We start from the raw sequence: 17,747 nt of genomic DNA on the forward strand, positions 1-17,747 counted from the left end.
TTTATTAAACTCGCTAAGCACGAAACATTGTGTAATTCATTACCAACTCCCCGCGTTTTCCCAAATCCGATGAACACTTGCCCAGAATTTACACGATTTGTTGCACAGTTTATTCATTTTGTGGTACATAGTTTATATGATCGTTGGTTTGGATTCGTTTAGATCTATGTGAGGATGGTAGAAAACGCTAATAGATAATTAAGAGTTATTTATATTTAGATACGCTGGCTGACTAATGAATATCATTCAGAATGCAAGTGTTTGTTAGTTTAATAAGTGGAAATTTGAGCTTGGGCCGCACAGTCTTGATCTCCGATCCTCACAGCCTTACAGCTCGTCCTTATCCAGATCGATGTCGCTCAGATCGATGTCCTCCTCGGTGGGCAGTTGGCCATCTTTGCCGTCCCAAGGATCCACGGACACAATCGCAGGTTTCTTGGCTCCGCGAACAGGCGCCGTGTGGCCACGTCCGTAGGAGATGTCGCGCAGGAACTCGTTGATGCCGTCCTTGGAGAAGGAGCCCTTGAGCACGGAGAATTTCATCTTCTTGAAGTTGACCACAGCCATGGCCGGATAGCCGAATCCTCCCACTTCGAGCGACTCTTCCAGGGCCAACTGCTGGCCACCTTCTGCCCAGGCCCAGCCCCATTGCTTCTGCTTGAACTTCTCGCCCAGGGTGCGCAATGTGTCGAGGAATTTGTTGCGGCACTTGGCATCGCAGTCGAGAATGTGTGGCAGAACGGACACGACGCACAATGGCTTTCCTTCGCAGGCAGTTTCAAAAGTGGATTCATTGGTAATCTCGATGAGTTCGGGTGCTGGCACATTGGCCACATGCTTGTCACTGGCCCACGACACAATATCGGAGGCAGTGCGTCCGCCATCATACTCCTGGGCATCACTGGCTCGCTTGGAACCCGCAGGGAAGAACTTAATGGTAGGGTACCCACGCACATTGTATTCGGCGGCCTTGCTCTGATGCGCGGTGGCATCCAGGGCGCCCAACTTGACCTTGCCCTTCAACTCCTTGGCGGCCTTGGCCCATTCGGGTGCCAGGTTCTTGCAGTGACCACACCAGGGGGCGAAGAATTCCACCAGCCATATGTCGTCGGAGTTCAGGACCAGTTTGTCGAAGTTGTCCTCGGTGAGTTCGATGACATCATCGCCGGACGAGCTGCCCGAACCGCCGGAAGACGATCCACCGCCGCCGCCCAGGACACCCTGCACCTTCTTCTTGACCTCCGCCAGAGCGGCTTCAGCGATGGCCTTAGCCGTTCGCTGACCATTGTAGTCCGTGGGCGACTTCTTGTTGGCGCCAAAGATCTTGATGGTGGGAAAGCCACGTACACCGAACTGGCCACTCAGCGTGCTGTCCGCATCGGCATTCACGGAGCCCACTTTCACGACTCCCTTCAATGCCTTGGCCAGCTTCTTGTACTCGGGCACCAGGCTCTGGCAATGGCCGCACCATGGAGCATAGAACTCCACGACCCAGATGGCGTCGTCTTTAACCACCTCCCGGTCGAAATTCGAGGGCGTCAACTCCACGACGCCATCGCTGGGCGAATAGAAGGCACTAACGCTGCCCACGACAAATGCCAGCAACAAAATGCTCCCTGCGGGGGCGTATCGAAAATGTATTATTAACATAATTTGTCTATTTCTTGCATGGGCCGGAAACTTACCCAGTTGCCTCATCTTTGTTGAGTTTGCGAAAGCGCTTACGTGTCTATCTCTACCGAGTTTATCTTAACCAATTCTTAATCAACGCGTCTTGTCGATAGGCTCTTTTAAACTAAACTATGTGTAGAGATGCGGCTTATATTTTGCTAAAAAAAAGAGTACACGTCACTGCGAGTGCGGCGTACTCGCGATAGTTCAATACTATCGATGTGACTATCGATGTAGAAGCCGGCAAATACGAATACTGCTGATAATGCGAAATAAGTCAAATCTTATATATTTTTACAGATAAAATGGCATGATTCTTTATATTTATAATTCTAATTATATGTAAATACAAATAACGAAAGTAAAATGGTCCGAGAATTTTATTGCCACTATCGATATATTTCGGTATTTTAGACTGGTTCTAAAAATCCTTCAGAGCTGCCAGATAAGCTAAATAATTAGTTTATTGACAACACTGTTTGATTTGGCGGCTATTTCAAAGTTGGTTTCTTAACACCTTAATAAAAACCAATGCCAAAACCTTAAATGTTTCAAATTTCAGTGATGATACTTTTGACATGACCAAGTAGAACACCAATGTACTATTATTTTTGTCTTTAAAGTAGATAAAGTTATCTTTTTGTTTCCTATACTATAAAAGTTTACTATATCATTTTTAGAAAGCAGCGTTATTAAAAATACTGAAAAATAAAAATTATATTAAACAATTTATTGGTGAAAAGATTTAAATAAGATATACAATGTTCTCATGCGCTTCCCTTTCATGTTACCTTCTTTAATTGAATTTACCTTGTTAATTCCCCATTTTAATTGTTTTCTTTCCGAAAGTTATATAATTTGTGTCTGGAAGCTTTGGCTTAATTTACTCGCACATTGTTCTGGCTCTCCAGCTTCTTCGCCCACTGCCCACCACCCACCATTCGAATGACCCCTGACCCTCGCCATTTTCGTCTACGTTCGTTGCGTGCGCATATGAGATAAAATATGTGGTCAATTTTACTTAATATCGACTTAGTAGTAGTGTTGCCAAGATTTATGTGACGTTCATATTGGCACAGAAAGACACAGAGTCAGACAATTTCCTTTTCTGCCATTCAAGGGTTAATTGGGGGGAGCTGTTCAGTCGGGGGGACTGGATTTTCCCTTTATTTTGCGTGTTATTTTTATGATAATTGAATTTTAATGCATATCGAATGCACACATAAAGATTCAATGACACAAAGTCATAACTTCTCGGGCGGCAGCTACAAAAGCGGTGGGTGTGGCCAACCCTTTTTCCAAAAGTAATGTTTATGCCACATTTGGCCTGCACTTTTTGCTTTCAGCATAAAAAGGCGTAATATTTGTATTAACTTCGGTAAAAAAAGAGTCTCTGGCCCCAGATAAACTTACAGCACTGAAAAAAATAATATCCAATAACACAAGAATATTAGACACATAAAAAAAACCAGCACATTACTCTATTATCTATGCAATAAGTTTAATATTATATTTGAAAATGAATCCAGCTTAATTTTAATATTTCTACGTGTATGAGTAAGTTAAAATTAGTTTCAGTGCACGTACTTCTCCACACTGGCTTATCAAACAAACAATTTGAATGCCCAGCTGAGCGATCTTTTTATTGATACGCTACGGTGAGGGTGCGGCACAAATATTAACCCCTTGTTGCCATTGCTCCTGTTTGGTTATTTTTTGTCCACGTTGTTGTGTCTGCACTTCTGACTTGCCTGACGCCCTGTCAAAACACCTTTCCCGAAGGATGTGCGTCTGTCAGTGACTTCAATCTTGCAGATGTGGGGCGTTTATGAGTATGCTCACTTGCAAAAAAAGTTTCTTTTTGCTACTTTTAGAAAAAGTAATATAAATTAATTAAATAATAAATATTTAAAAAATATATAAAAATAAGAAATGAGTGTATAAAGCAAAAATATATATATATTTATATAGTATAAGTATATTATAAAAATGTGTATATAACATTAATAGCAATGAAATATAAATAATAGTGAGCTAGTTCTTTTTTCTCTTAATGGTGTTGATATAGCTTGATTTTTGAGCCGCATTTTAAATTAAGGAAAATATTTTATTTAAACTTTATTCGTTATATGTAAGTATATACAATTTGCCGTCCTTTTTTCGAGTGTGTTCTGAACCCTGAGATTCCTTTTTATTTTATCATCGAATGCCATTTTGCAACGTGTCATATTTACACTGCGGATTTGTCCCATTATTCACTTGACAACACCACGAGGATCCCAGTGCCGTTCGACTTCCTTTTTTTTTTTTGGATTCTCAAGTGCCTTGTGCGGATTATTTTAAAGTTGATTCGCTGCCACGCGTTTTCCATTTGCCATTTCCCCAGTCGCTCTCCTCTCCGAGTGCCTTTGTTGTTATTTTTGCAAATTTAGCTTTATCTATTTTTCTATATCATTGAACTGTTTTTTATGGGATTTTCTTCTTCATTCGGCTTTTGGTTTCGGTTTCGGAAGGGTAGCCTTCGATTTCTGGTTGATTTCCAGGCCTTACTGACTTCTTATCGAGTGGAACGTACATACGTCTGTGCATATGTGTGGAGAGTGAAATGATGATATGTGGCTTATTATTGTCAATTTTTATGGGATTTTCATGTGTGAATGCATTCGGGGTGCTGCTGGAAAATGCCCATGTGAATATGTTAGATAAGAAATGCGTGAAATCCTGATGCGGGGGGTGGCAAAAATGGATTATGAGATGAACAGGGGTCGTGGAATTAGAAGTAAATATATTAGGGTAAATTTGGTTAAAAAAAGGGCAATTTGGAATATTGCATAAATTTTTTTAAAACAGGAAAGTGACTTTTGTTTGTTTCTACCAAAATTTTATATTTAAATAGTTATAACTTGTAATTAATTACAAAGGTCAAAATGCTGGCATGGTATGGTATGATGGCCGAATAGGTATACTCTTTCATATAGCATGCATAGCAATAATCGGAAAAAAGGCTTTGTTGTTTGATCATATAGTGTTCTTATTCGGTATACACCAGTTTCATGATAATATATAATTTCGGCCTTAGTTTGATATTTTTTGGAAAATATTTAAAATAAAGAAAGCATAGTCTTGTTTTTTATCATAAATTGTTCTTATTTAGCTAGCTTCCTTTCTAGTTTTTAGTTGGCACTGATCGTTGTTTTCTTAATCACCCCTACGCATTTCCAGAATCCTTAAAACTCATCCCCGTATCTCATTTGGTCTCAGCAATGCATCTTCAACAACTAAAATCCCAGGCAAACAAAGCACTCTCAGCAGCAAATAACTTTCTGCAGAACGTGATCCAACATAATCAAAGAATACGGAACACTATCCTTCCTCCAAAACGCAATTCCTCCCAGGGGGAAAAACTATCAAGCGTGTCTCATGGAAAAAGGGGGAAACCTTATAATTTTCTTACGAAATAAACTGCAAATAAAGTGAATTTTATGCAAAATATGTTTAATAAACAAAATCAATTTGGGCCGAGGGGATAACAAAACAGACAAAACGCGAGGGGAAAGCAGGAAAAGGAGCAAAAGGACATCGACGACAGTGTGAAGATTTTTAATTGCCTTAGGAAAGTGTGTGTGTATGTGAGAGATGCCAGGCCAAGATAATAAGATTGTAAACTATGAAACGATGGGTGAAGGGTTGAGGAGAAGCATTATCCCCAGCTCGGGCCAAGTCCCACATATGTGTGTGTGTGTAGGCCTTTCTTTTGCTTTCCTTCCAACTGGTTAGTGTCCATAAGGATGCGGATGTCCTTTCTGCTTGGTTTTGCCCTTTTAATGTCATTTCAGCTACTTTACAACGAGATATTTCAGTGGGGGAATCTCACAAAATGCCAACTCATTACAATTTGGCCCGACTCTTGGCTATGCGGCAACTTTCTTTTGCCCCCACTGCCGCTCACTACAATCTGGCCAAAAGTAATTAATGGTTTATATGCACACAAGTGTCTCTTCGGCTATATCGCAGGACTTCCTTGAAACCTCATCGAACTCAAGATGAGGCGTTTTGACTTTTTTTATGCTGACGCTAACTCGAAAATAATTTGATATTTTCAATTAAAGTTTTCAATGGCTTTTGAAAATGTTTTCTGGTTTTCCACTGGCACGGGCCGCACAATAATTGCATTGTAATTGACTTTTGATAGTGCTCGCCCTTCTTGTCCTTGTCTTAATATTTCTTGAAGGGTTGGGAGAGAATTTGGTTAGGGGTTTGTAGCTGGAATGTTTTGCGGTTTAGGGGTGCAATGACTTTGACTTTCAGTCTCTGTGGGATAAGGTCATAGCCTAAGACGAAGCTCATTCAAAACTTATGCTGTGTAAAAACTTATATAAATTAAAATAAAAAATTATATACCCTGGGGTTAAAATAATAAAGGTTTCTCGCCATTTCCTCTATGGGATGGCACAGTTCTTCTCATAAAAGTATCAATTACCGAATTCCTTTTAAATTCCCCCCTGCCCTATCATATTTTTCCTTTAATCATCGTTCCTTGCTCGCTTTTTGTGTGTTCGCCATTGAAATATTTCGCCATTATTAATTAATTTTATTTCTGTCTTTCAGTATTGAGTTTGCCCCACCCCCAATTTGCTCATTATAAAAAAGCGCAATGCTGGCGATTTTAATTTACACCCGAAACAAGACAAAAAAAAAAGCCCCACGGTTTTCACGTTCTCGCTCGTCCACAAAGCTAAAAATAATTTGCTGCAAACAAAACAGCCCAAAAGGAAGACTTGATTATTTTATAAAAATATTTTGTTACGTTAAAGAAAATTTCACAATATTTCACTGTTCATTTTTTGCTGCTGCGCCACGTCCCTCTGATTTCTTTTGCGCTGGCTCTTTGTCGATATTAAACGAAAATAAAATACAAACAACAGCAAAAAAATGCGACAAAAATTGCAAGTTTTTCCTTCCTTTTGTTGTTGTTTTGGTGGGTTGGGTGGGTGGGTTGGCGAAATACCTGTACCGCCCAGGTGGGCGTGGCAGTGGGGTGGAAATTGTTATTGAATGCCATGCTCGGGCAGCTCGACATTTTTTTCCCATTGCATACTTTTAAGCGCAAAATCAGCTTAGGGGCTCATTATCCCAGCGTTCGTTCATTCATTTAATTTTTAATTAATTTTCCCAACGCCCACAAAAAATCGAAAAAGAAAAACAAATTAATATAAGAAGCAATATGCATATATATATACATACATATATAAAATGTAAAAGGATTTCGTTGGCTGCGGCTGCCATCAACACTCGCTAGCTTTTGGCTATTTGTGGGCTTCTTTGGGCACCGAGAATCGGAGAAAGGATAAAAAAAAATGTATGTGAGGGGAGAAAGTGGCACAAAGGGTTGAGTGGGCTGGATTTTCGGCGGGGAGGGTGGGGACTTTCTTTCGGCGCACTGCCTTCTTTACTATTTAATTATTTTCGCTGCTCTTTTGAGCCTGGCCTTTTGCTTACAACTTGTAAAATACTGATATAATAAAAATTATATAAACACTCGAAGGACATCAAGCTGCTGAATTCTGGGTACTCTCACCATTAATAAAAAACATTATTAAATTGTATTTGCTTATATTTTTCTAACTATTTATATAGATTTAACTTATTCACTGTGTTTTGTCCTCTTATCGTACAATTCCTTTACCACACTTGTTAGAAAAACATATTTTGGATCATAAAATATTTAAAAACAATAAATAATTACTTAGGAATTATATAAATTGCAAACACTAAGGTTTTTACTCAGATTAATTTCCCAATGAAATTTCCCAATATCTGTAGAATTCTGATTGAGAAAGGGTATTGATAGATAATAATAATATAAGAGCAAAAACGGAACTGGTAAGCGTTAATTGATTTTATTTTATTCTTTTGCACTCTCTAAGCTCGCCACACAAAATGCTGTGGAAAATGGGAAAGCAGGTTTTTTGGCCGAAAAGGAAATGAAAAAACAAAAGAAAAACACAGTGAAACAGTAGCAACCCTTTGCCGAAGTTTTTGCCCTTCTTGCTCCGCTCCTTTTATGCTTAATTAAATATTCATCAAACACACAATGGAAAACTTTTAAATACTCATCAAGTTTGCGGGCATCGTCGTCTTGGGAGACAGGAAAATCGCCCCTTGAATTTTCGTGGGGAAATTGAGAAGACGGAGCGAAGCCAAGGATAAGCTCATATGTTTGTCTGGCTCTGTCCGCTCTAATCAATAACAACAAATCGCCGTTTACTTTGTATTTTAAATCCGCATTGCCCAATCTTCTAGCCTGGCTTTTACACTACAACAATTAGTGTACATTTTAAAGTTATTAAAAATATCTAAATTTAAGCAGATTAAATATCACTATTTTTATGTGATATTATGTTATATACATACATTTAACTGGATGGTATAAAATTTTATATATTTGGTTATCTTGCGTTTTTGGATATATTTTTAATAAATTTAAATTAAAACTTATCATTCACTTCGAAATATGTTATGCATGTAAGTTTAAGTTTAAAAAGTTAGAAAAGAACGTTTTTGTAAAAGAGTTTTACATTTTTTGATCTTCGATTGTCTGCACAAAATATATGTGGATAAAGTCATCTTGCCAAAAGAAGTCGCATTACACCTGATGGATTTCTGAGCAGCGATCTTACCTAATGGCAAATCTGACAAAGGTTCTTCAATGGAATAGAATAATTAAGCAAAAATTCGATTTAATTGATATTTAGTATATGCAGATATTTTCTCTGTGTATATGTGGTTGTCTCGAGCTCAAGAAGAATTCCCCTTTGGGACATTAAAAACTCATTTCACCCTCAACCCTTTGCTCTCAACATTTACGATTTTCTTGCTTTGTTTGCTATTTTGATATTTTAACATATGCAAGAGTTTTTGTTGTTTCTACTGCCAACCCCCATACCACATGCACAAATAACCAGAACGGTCTGCTATATAGTCTTCTGTTCAGTTAGATAACATTTAAATAGTTTTCAAGTGCGAATAATTTCCAGGGAAGAAGTGGGCAGATATTTGGAGTCGGGGTCAAGGGCTGTATGTGCATTATGTACATTGGGTTATGGTTGAGCTTATAATCTTCGTAAATTAATAAAAATCACATACAACTATGAGATTTTTGATTTCTTTTTTGAATTTTTTGAAGGAATGGTTTGGTTAAGTGACGAGGTATGTGGTGACTGAATTAATGTAATTGTGCAGTAAATAAAATAGCTCCAAATTTTTGAGTCGAGTGGTAAAAAATGCCACCCTTGCGGTTCTCTGATGAGAAACATTACCCATTATCCTTTTACTGATGAAGTCAATGCTGATAACAGAAATATATGTAAGAAAATGAAGCCTCATTTTCCATTGAAAAATGTAAAGTCATCGCATGGGTATAAATTAAAAATGATAAAGTTACTTGTAAATCTGTCCAGTAACTTGAGCTAAGCTAGATTTACACACACTATATAAAGTATACTATATGCACGTATCTATATATATGTTTAGGAGAAATTACAAGTGGAATAATTCTTTTTTAAATGCTACGATTTATCAAATCCATATAGAAATCTGTATTTGCCAGCTTATGCCCAAAGACCACACTTATCTAAATTTCTCTGCGCTGGCTCATCTTGCAGAATAATTCATTTATGTGCTATAACTTCATTAAAATACTCAAAGCCAAGAAACGCAAAACACTCAAACTCCCAAATGAATCGAAATGCTGAGGCCCTCTGTGTTTGGTTCGTCCGATTTAATTGATTTCCGTGGCTCTGTGACAGCTCGAGCCAATCGACAGCTCTCGGTAATTTCGAGCCGAATAACCCTTTTGCTGCCTTTTGGCTGTTTTACCAAAAAGAGTCTGCGACAAATGCAATTAACCAGCCGTAACGCCCACACACATTAAGCCAGAAACAGAATCCGAGCGGGGGCTTTTGATGTCACTTTGGCAAATGAATTTATATGGATGTGATGTGCCTAGTGTTGGAGAATGCAGGATGCGAACGTGAGTGGTTCATATCAGAGAACTGCAGCCCGCCACTGGCACTCTACGTCCACCCGATAAACACTCGGTCTCTAGGCACCCCGTCTTTTTTGACACCCTACTTGCGGCAACAGAAAATATTCGGGTGTTTTACCAACGTTGTGTTTTTGTTACGAGTAAAAAAACCACCCGAGGCCTGCTGCGCAAGAGCCGTATGGGTGAGTGGACGCACAGTCAACGATCGGCCGCAGGTCATTTTTTGTACGCCTAAAATTTGTATGGGTGGAAGCGCGACGGGTATAAGAAATGAAGGGTAAAAGGGAATACCCAAGAAAAATTTCGTGCTCATGTCGGGTGCCACCCGTTTCGAATCATTGCCTTACTAATTTTTCACAAGTCGCTAGCTGAATACTCTAATGACAAATATTCTTGCATAAATTCATTTTTGAAATGAATTTTGTGAAATTCGGCTATTAGCATTATTACTATTACTATTATTTTTACTATAATTTACATTTAAATAATAAAAACGTTAATAATATATATAATATATAATAATATATAATATAATATATATATATATATATATATATATATATAATAATTAAATTACATATATATATATATTTATAATATATAATATAATAAAATATAATATAATATATATAATTATAATAAAATATAATAATAAGATGAAGGACATATTTTACAAAGTATTCGACAAAGTCTAGAGCCACGCCGAAAGAATAGTGTATAAACGTATGGAGTGTAAAACGTATGGAGTTACGCATCTTGTCTGTGACTCGACTATCTACAAGAGTAGATAGACTGATAGAGACTATTACCCGAGTATTTTTAGAAACACCCGAGTATTTTTGGAAACACCCATGTGTTTAACGGTAAACCCACAAGTGTTTTTGTTACTCATCCCTTTTTAGGCATTTGTCTTTTTCTGACTGTTTGTCTTCTCTACCCTCCGTTATGGGTGCCGAGTATGATCGGCACCCGCGACGCAGGTCACCGTATTGATTCGGGTGCGGGCACAACGGGGTGTCTTGTCTACATGTGCAGATGTATACTGTGTGTTTGTAAGTACCCGCGATGTGCGTGGCGGGTAGCACCCGCACACAAAATTGTTGGGTGTGAGTCGAGTGGCTAAAAATGCCACCCTTGCAGTTCTCTGGTGCAGATGTATACTGTGTGTTTGTAAGTACCCGCGATGTGCGTGGCGGGTAGCACCCGCACACAAAATTGTTGGGTGTGAGTCGAGTGGCTAAAAATGCCACCCTTGCAGTTCTCTGGTTCATATCTCCCAGGGACATCAAACGGTCCTTCTGCTCATATGTGAAATATTTGAAATAACATGAGCTTCGCTTTCTGGCAGCAATTTCTGCCAGCAATTACACAAATGTAATTTGCAGCTAAATGGAATGTTTTTAATGAATTTATATTTCCCGCAGCATCGAAGAGTGGGTCCAAAATAATATTCCCTTTCTATTTGTAGTTCGAACATAAAATTATTGGTATATATTTATCCAAAAATAGATTAGATGGTCTTGCACCGTTTTCGAACCAATCTTAGGGTAGGTCATCGAACTGACTTCACTCGTTTTAATACTTTCTCGAGTTGAATGCACCTCCAACACTTTTTTTCACTTCTGCACATTCGGGTTCATCGAAAATTAGGATCGTTTTTCGGGCATTCTCATTCATTTGCTTTGGCCTATCTCCATTGTCCAATTGGAGGCTGGTACACTGCTCATGAAAATTATGTTAATTTCGTGTGGAATTTACTTCCAGGGGTTTTGCTCAAGTTCGTTAGTGATTTGCATTTCAATGCCTGGTTACGTACTTCAAAAGTCATAATAATTCTATGAAGGAAGCATTAGCAAAGCTCTATTGACCTAGAACTTGAGCTTTCCATGCCCGATTTCTGAAGATAAAAATGAGCACGAGGTTTGTTATGAACGAAATTATTCGATTTTCAAGTTGTTATATTTCAATAAATTATTAAAATATGTAAAACTACCTTTTTTTAATAGCAGATACATTGGAAATATTTCTTTTTATAAGGAATATTTATGATATGTCTACTTTTTAGTTTTACCTATTTATTTTTGTAAATTTATTGACAAGAAATAATAAATTAGGAAACCCGCTTTTAGTGTAAAAACTATCAATATTCGATTTAAATGATTTGTACGCTATGAGTGTAGCTAGTGTAGTCGAATTTTGTTGGCTAGTGTATTTTCTAGCTGTCATAGGTGCGCTCTCTTTTTGTCGGTTTTCCCCTAAATGGAACCAATAAAATTACAGAGCTTTAAAAATAAATAATACTCGTACGTAATTAGCTCGACGTCATAAGCTGGAGAGTGGGACTTCTGGCGAGAGCAAAAAATTAGAATCTGTGAACTGATGACATCACGAGCGATGAGTATATAAAGCTGAGATCGGCCCCAATCGTCGATCAGTTGTTGAGATGAATCAGGCCTCTCTATATCAGCACGCCAACCAGGTGCAAAGGCACGATGCCAAGTTGATTCTGGACGAGTTTGCCTCGACCATGCAGTGGCGATCCGATGGAGAGGATGCCCTCTTGGATGTGGGTTCAGGATCCGGCAACGTGCTCATGGACTTCGTAAAGCCACTGCTGCCGATTCGTGGACAACTGGTGGGCACAGACATCTCCAGCCAGATGGTGCACTATGCCAGTAAGCATTACCAGCGGGAGGAGCGTACCAGATTCCAGGTTCTGGACATAGGATGCGATCGGCTGCCCGAGGAGCTGAGCGGCCGATTTGACCATGTCACCTCGTTCTACTGCCTTCATTGGGTGCAAAATCTGAAAGGAGCCCTCGGAAACATATACAATCTTCTGAAGCCCGAAGGTGGTGACTGTCTTCTGGCATTTTTGGCATCCAATCCGGTTTACGAAGTTTATAAGATTCTTAGGGCAAACGAAAAGTGGTCGACTTATATGCAGGATGTGGAGAGGTTCATATCCCCATTGCACTACAGTTCAAATCCTGGCGAGGAATTCAGTCAGTTGTTGAACGATGTGGGTTTCGTGCAACACAATGTGGAAATACGAAACGAAGTGTTTGTTTATGAAGGTGTCAGGACTTTGAAAGGTAAATTAAAGCACATTTCACATTAAAGGTAACTAATATTAACTAATGCTACGTTTTTACCTTTCAGATAATGTAAAGGCCATTTGTCCCTTTCTTGAGCGAATGCCTGCAGATTTGCATGAACAGTTCCTGGATGACTTTATAGACATTGTTATATCCATGAATTTGCAGCAAGGCGAAAACAATGAGGATCAGAAGTTCCTATCTCCCTATAAACTGGTGGTGGCCTATGCTCGCAAGACCCCTGACTTTGTGAATAATGTTTTCCTGGAGCCTCCACATCAAAACTTAGTTAAGGGATTAAATTAACTTTATTATACGCAATTACACTAGTTACATTTGTTAACAGAGTCTATTAATGCCAAATAATGTACTTAATTTAAATACTTTAAATATACAAAATTCCTAGAATTGGTCTAACAATATAAAAGTGGTCTTTAAGGATACATCTGATTGAATTAGTTGAATTAGAGATAATATACAAATTTAGTTTAACTTAACTTTACATAAAAATAATAGAATTGTTATTTGTAAAATATCGTTGCAATTCAATTTGTTTTATCTAACCCAGTTAGTTATACAAGATTATTATTGACGACAGCAAATGAAGTGTGCAATCAAACATTCTATTTGATATATCATTTATAGAGAGGCTTGGGCATTATAATTGCTGCTTTTGACAGAACCAATTATTCCAGCAGCAAGTATAAGTCTCTATCACTCTCCCTCTCATTTTAGTTCCATTTATATGTATATATATGTATATAGTTGTTTGGGGTTAACTCTCACTCTCCATGGAACTTTTCATCTTTCCCAAAGCTTAACGTCAAAAACCGCGCGTTTCCCTCGCGATTTTGATGTATCAAAACTTTTCCTCAGACGAAAAACCGCCCGTTGCGTTTTAAATACGGTGGTAAACTGAGTTGGGGATTTGTTGAAAGGGTTGAAAATGTTGCCATTCGAGTCTAAGAACAATTTTAATTGTTATTCCGGCTTTTTTTGTCAGTTGTGGGCTACGTATGTTGGAGTTTGTTGAGGAATTTCCAAATGAGTTATTAACGCGCGATGTCGACAGAAATGCGCATTCATGTCGTTTACGTTTTTTAGGCGTGAGTTTGTCTAGCTTCCGGGCAATTGTCAGTTCATTCGCAGGATCCCTCCCAGAACGGGCAAATAGTAAATGTTTGTCTTAATCTTTGATTTTCGCTTTCTTTAGCATTTAAAAGCGACTTACCCCCAAGAAAATCCCAGCTCATCCCGAAAACAACCCACTCCGCATTTTGTTTCTGGCAAATGTAAACGACAGGAATTAATTTAGATAAATGATTTCTCAAGTGCGCCGGCCGAGCTTCAGACGATTTGCCGCCTGTCAGTCAAACGGATTCTACATTTCCCCCCTGCCCGCCCCCTTGCCGGGTTTCCGCGTTGGGGCGTGGCATGCGATTTGTATGTGTAGCTACTAGCTATGACCCCGGCCCAGACTCTTAGCCCCAGAACTTACCAACCCGTCTCAAAATTGTTTTCGCAAACAAATTTTCGTATTGAAATTTGATTTATTTGTTAATTTGTTTGTAATGAATTTTCCGTTTGCTTGGCTGCCTGCCCCGAAGGTCGGGGGATTTGAGGATTTTGGATTGGGGCATTGGTTGCTCTTTAATTGCCTGTTCCTGGCATTTTGGTTTTTCTTCTCTGCATCATTTGTTTGGCTAATTTTCTTCGAACTTAAAAGATTCCGGAGGGGGGAAATTGTTGTGCTCCGGCTTGGAGGGAACAATTGGAAAAATTCCTTATTCCAAATTAGTTTCGAAGGGTGGAAGGAATTTTGAATCGAATTATTTTATGTTTAATCAATATATTTGTATTTACATTATATTTAAAATTTATGCTGTCATATTTAAATACATTTATTAACTTTTACAAACACTGTTTATGTACCAGATTCTTTTCGGCTTCTTTGTGTTTTGAACAATTTTCGATTTGTCCATTCAGCGGCTATTTGTTTTTCACTTGGCACTTAGTTGTTAAAAAAAGGGAGTTTGCTGTTGCAAATAACTTCGTTTTTTTATTTACCTTGACATTTTATGGGTCAATTCACTTGTATGCATCTGGACTTGTTTAGACTTTCGTTTTGGCACATATTTAATTTCTTTTGGCACATTGTAAATTATTCACAAAATTACCGGTAAATAGATATTTTCTTTGAGAAGTTTTCAAAGCTACAAATAACTATGCTCAATCAATAATGATTTTTCTGACTTTCAAGGTCTTGAAAAATAGTTATAATAATAGTTAAATAGTAATAGATATAAATATATAGATTACTTTAGTTATTTAACCAAAGAGTTTCTTTTGTTAGTGTCTCTTACAACATATCAATAAAGGAAATATTAACAAATCAGTAGTATTTTTTGCTAGCTTGAATATTTATTTTTGTAACTCTTCTGAATAACTCATGAATTTTCACATCTTACCAGGAGTTCCTAACCCAGCGTTCATAGTCGCTGACCCACCCGATTTCGCGGGTCGATTCCGGGGGCGTAACCGCAAAAACAAACATCGAATACCGGAACTGAATGTCGGCGGAAGTCGTGTACATACGAGTACATACATATATATGCATACATATGTATATATGTACATATATATGTATGTTTCTATGGGGGCGTGTGCATTTGACTGTAGCTCACTGAAATGCGTAGCCATCGAATAATATGTTCGGATTTTCAGGTGGGTTTGCGTCCCACTTTACCACTGACCATTCTGTTTGAGTTTACTTAGCGGTTTTGTTGACTCTCGGGCGTTTTGATTGCGTTTTCCATATGCAAATGTGAAAAGGACAGCTAAAAAAAGCGAGGTTGGTCGGGATTTATCTATTTAATGGCCACCAAAAGGCAATTACACACACATAAAACAACAAGAGTACTGAAGGATGAGTCTCATTATAGCAAATTATAAGAGGAATATGGTAATTTACATTCGGTATCATGTGCGGCTTTTTATTAAAAATTCAGCACTAACGAGTCTCTTTTGTTTTTATAACAGAGTTCTCTTCGGCTATCTCTTTCTAGCCGTCTCCTTCTCTCATCCTGCGGAGGTCCTTTGCGTTGCAAATAAGAATTTTAATAAATTATATTGTAATATGACAAAAACGTTTGCGCAGGCCAAGGACAGAGCCGTATGCCTTGCAAAGGGTTAAGTTCATAAAAACTTTGTTGATTCTGACTAAAATATCAGATAAGTTAGATACGGTATGCCTTTTTAAAATATAACAACTTTAAGTGCAATGATAATTTTTGAAAAATATTTAAAAAAATATGCCAGTATATATAAATCAATCATATTTTTCTTTGCATTGTAGAAATTCTTAAACTTTTTCATTGAAAAAGGGGTAAGATTTCATGTGCCACCGCCACTGAGTCCTTGCGTCAATTTGCTGCAAAGGCAAAGGCTCATGAATTTTTCAATAACAAAATGTTGCGTTCCGTAAAAAAATGTACGTACGCAAATTGTGGAAAAATTTCTCAAAAAATTTTGTTAGCTAATTATGGGCACTAGGGGAGCCAACTGGAAACCCTTTGGGATGTCGAGTTAGCCCATGCTTAATCCTTTTCTTTCCTTTTTGTGGAGTGTTTCCGTACTTCATTACGTTTGGCTTCAGCTTCGGCTTTGGTTTATTTTAATTTCATTTTATGATTTAACTTTACACCTGCTTGAAAAACGACACACACACACAAGGACTCTGGACTGCACTTCAATTAAAACCCGAGTCCTGGCCAAGGCACTTAAGTGCTTTTTACTCTGCGAAAGGTGTGAGAATATTTCTTTTGCCCAAATTATTTCAACATTTTCCGCTCCGCAGGAAAGGGGTTGGGCCATGTCCCAAAAAAGGGACAACAGTAATATGAAGATTTCTCCCGAAGAGTTCCTGGCATGCCGGGTCAAGGGCTTCCAAAAGGCAATGCTTTTCGTCCTGGGTTTTGGGATCGGGTTTCTGGGGAGTTCTAGTTGTCCACGTCCAACACTTCGTGGGGCAAATCTTCGTGTAATCGGATAAGGTAATTGGGAAGCTTTGTCTAGACATTAAGCGTACATAGTAAATTTGGTTTTCCCCAGTTTTGACCGAAATATGACTGCCAATGCGGATGTTTCGGAAAAGGAACTCCGCACAGTGGGTTTTTAATTATTTGCAATGAACTTAGAATTTGTGCTAAGAAATAATTTTACCTCAACTAGACTGTAGTACCATAAAATATATAATTCTACCTTAATTCAAAGTGTTAAATTTCATTATTAATAAATTTCAAATTATTGTTTTTGAACAGCTCTCTATCCCACTGTTCAGACTGCACTGAACTCCCATCAATCAAAAATCGTCTCACATTGGAAACCTTTTCGGTGTTCGGCCGCAAAACTTTTGTTAGGCAACACATGTTCCATTTCGCAATTGAAGGTCCTGCTTTCGTTTTGGCCAAGTTACTTACCAACTCCAATCACTTGAACGAACAACTGCGACGGCTTTTAATAAATCGATTTAAATTTCTGATCATATTTTCATCTCTAGAGAAATTTAATAGTTTTTCGCAATAACATTTTATGTGCGGACGCATACCCATGACGCAGGATCCCAACATCATCCACTCTCCATAGCAGTTAAAAAAAACACTACACAGAAAATTCTTTCGATTTCTTCTTTGTTGGTTAAAGATTAAGGATATAAAAAACTAACTATGTGATATAATGATGCATTTTAAGGTCGTGCCTTTAATACTTATAATTTTTAAGTAATAAAAGTATTATGTACATGATCAAGTGTTTGTAGGAATTATGAGGAATTATCTTCATTGTAATTAGCAATTCTGGTATTTTAGTCTTAGGTTTTAAATTTTCAAAATCTAGGATAAATGCAATTTTTGTCTGTGCTGTGGCAAACAGGA

At 38.0% G+C, this 17,747-nt stretch overlaps 2 protein-coding genes across 3 annotated transcripts; one reads left to right on the forward strand and one right to left on the reverse strand.

Annotated features, from left to right (window-relative positions):
- Positions 1–87: 87 nt before the first annotated feature.
- LOC6613699 (protein disulfide-isomerase A6 homolog) lies at positions 88–1,839 on the reverse strand. The gene is made up of 2 exons (XM_002038133.2): positions 1,686–1,839; positions 88–1,616 (listed from the first exon to the last, which is right to left on the reverse strand). Exons 1-2 carry the CDS (start codon positions 1,696–1,698, stop codon positions 328–330), a joined length of 1,302 nt encoding a protein of 433 aa, XP_002038169.1. The 5' UTR covers positions 1,699–1,839; the 3' UTR covers positions 88–327.
- A 10,319-nt stretch (positions 1,840–12,158) lies between these two features.
- LOC6613700 (juvenile hormone acid O-methyltransferase) lies at positions 12,159–13,243 on the forward strand. 2 transcript variants are annotated; one of them, XM_002038134.2, is made up of 2 exons: positions 12,159–12,813; positions 12,881–13,243. In XM_002038134.2, the coding sequence occupies exons 1-2, from the start codon at positions 12,162–12,164 to the stop codon at positions 13,120–13,122; spliced, it is 894 nt and encodes a 297-aa protein (XP_002038170.1). In that variant the 5' UTR covers positions 12,159–12,161; the 3' UTR covers positions 13,123–13,243. The 2 variants fall into 2 exon arrangements, with proteins under 2 accessions (XP_002038170.1, XP_032583367.1); XM_032727476.1 differs by lacking the exon at positions 12,881–13,243 and having other exon boundaries at positions 12,159–12,570; positions 12,635–12,810.
- Positions 13,244–17,747: the final 4,504 nt, after the last annotated feature.

The sequence above is a fragment of the Drosophila sechellia genome, chromosome 2L (genome assembly GCF_004382195.2).
Source record: "Drosophila sechellia strain sech25 chromosome 2L, ASM438219v1, whole genome shotgun sequence".
In the NCBI taxonomy this organism is placed as follows: Eukaryota; Metazoa; Arthropoda; class Insecta; order Diptera; family Drosophilidae; genus Drosophila; species Drosophila sechellia.